Source organism: Penaeus monodon, chromosome 28, assembly GCF_015228065.2.
Source record: "Penaeus monodon isolate SGIC_2016 chromosome 28, NSTDA_Pmon_1, whole genome shotgun sequence".
Classification (NCBI taxonomy): Eukaryota; Metazoa; Arthropoda; class Malacostraca; order Decapoda; family Penaeidae; genus Penaeus; species Penaeus monodon.
Window position 1 is genome coordinate 39,688,867 of NC_051413.1, and position 260 is coordinate 39,689,126.

General features: G+C 61.9%; 1 protein-coding gene across 1 annotated transcript in view; it reads right to left on the reverse strand.

The window, feature by feature from the left end:
• The window catches only part of LOC119591599, an 11,340-nt gene that overhangs the window by 5,039 nt on the left and 6,041 nt on the right, over positions 1-260 (reverse strand). Inside the window, exon 5 of the mRNA XM_037940359.1 lies at positions 24-209. Coding sequence (XP_037796287.1) covers positions 24-209 — 186 coding nt within the window. The remainder of the gene's footprint in view (positions 1-23; positions 210-260) is intronic.

Here is a 260-nt window from a genome sequence, read left to right on the forward strand (position 1 = left end):
CAATTTGTGTCCTTCCCACTTACACGGCGAAGAAGCAGCCCAAGGTGTCTCGCGCGAGGGCGTCCAGCCGCCTCTGCTCCTCCGTGCTGACCGAGGGAGACGCCCTGACAACCCCCGTAACCTGGACTTGCTCACGGGCGAGACGCTCCAGCAGGAGTTCGCACGCGCCCCCCGCCAGCAGGACATCAGGGAAGGCAAGGCTGAAGTATCTACAGGAGGTGTGTAGGGAGTGAGTGTGTGGGGGAGATTTGTATGTCTGC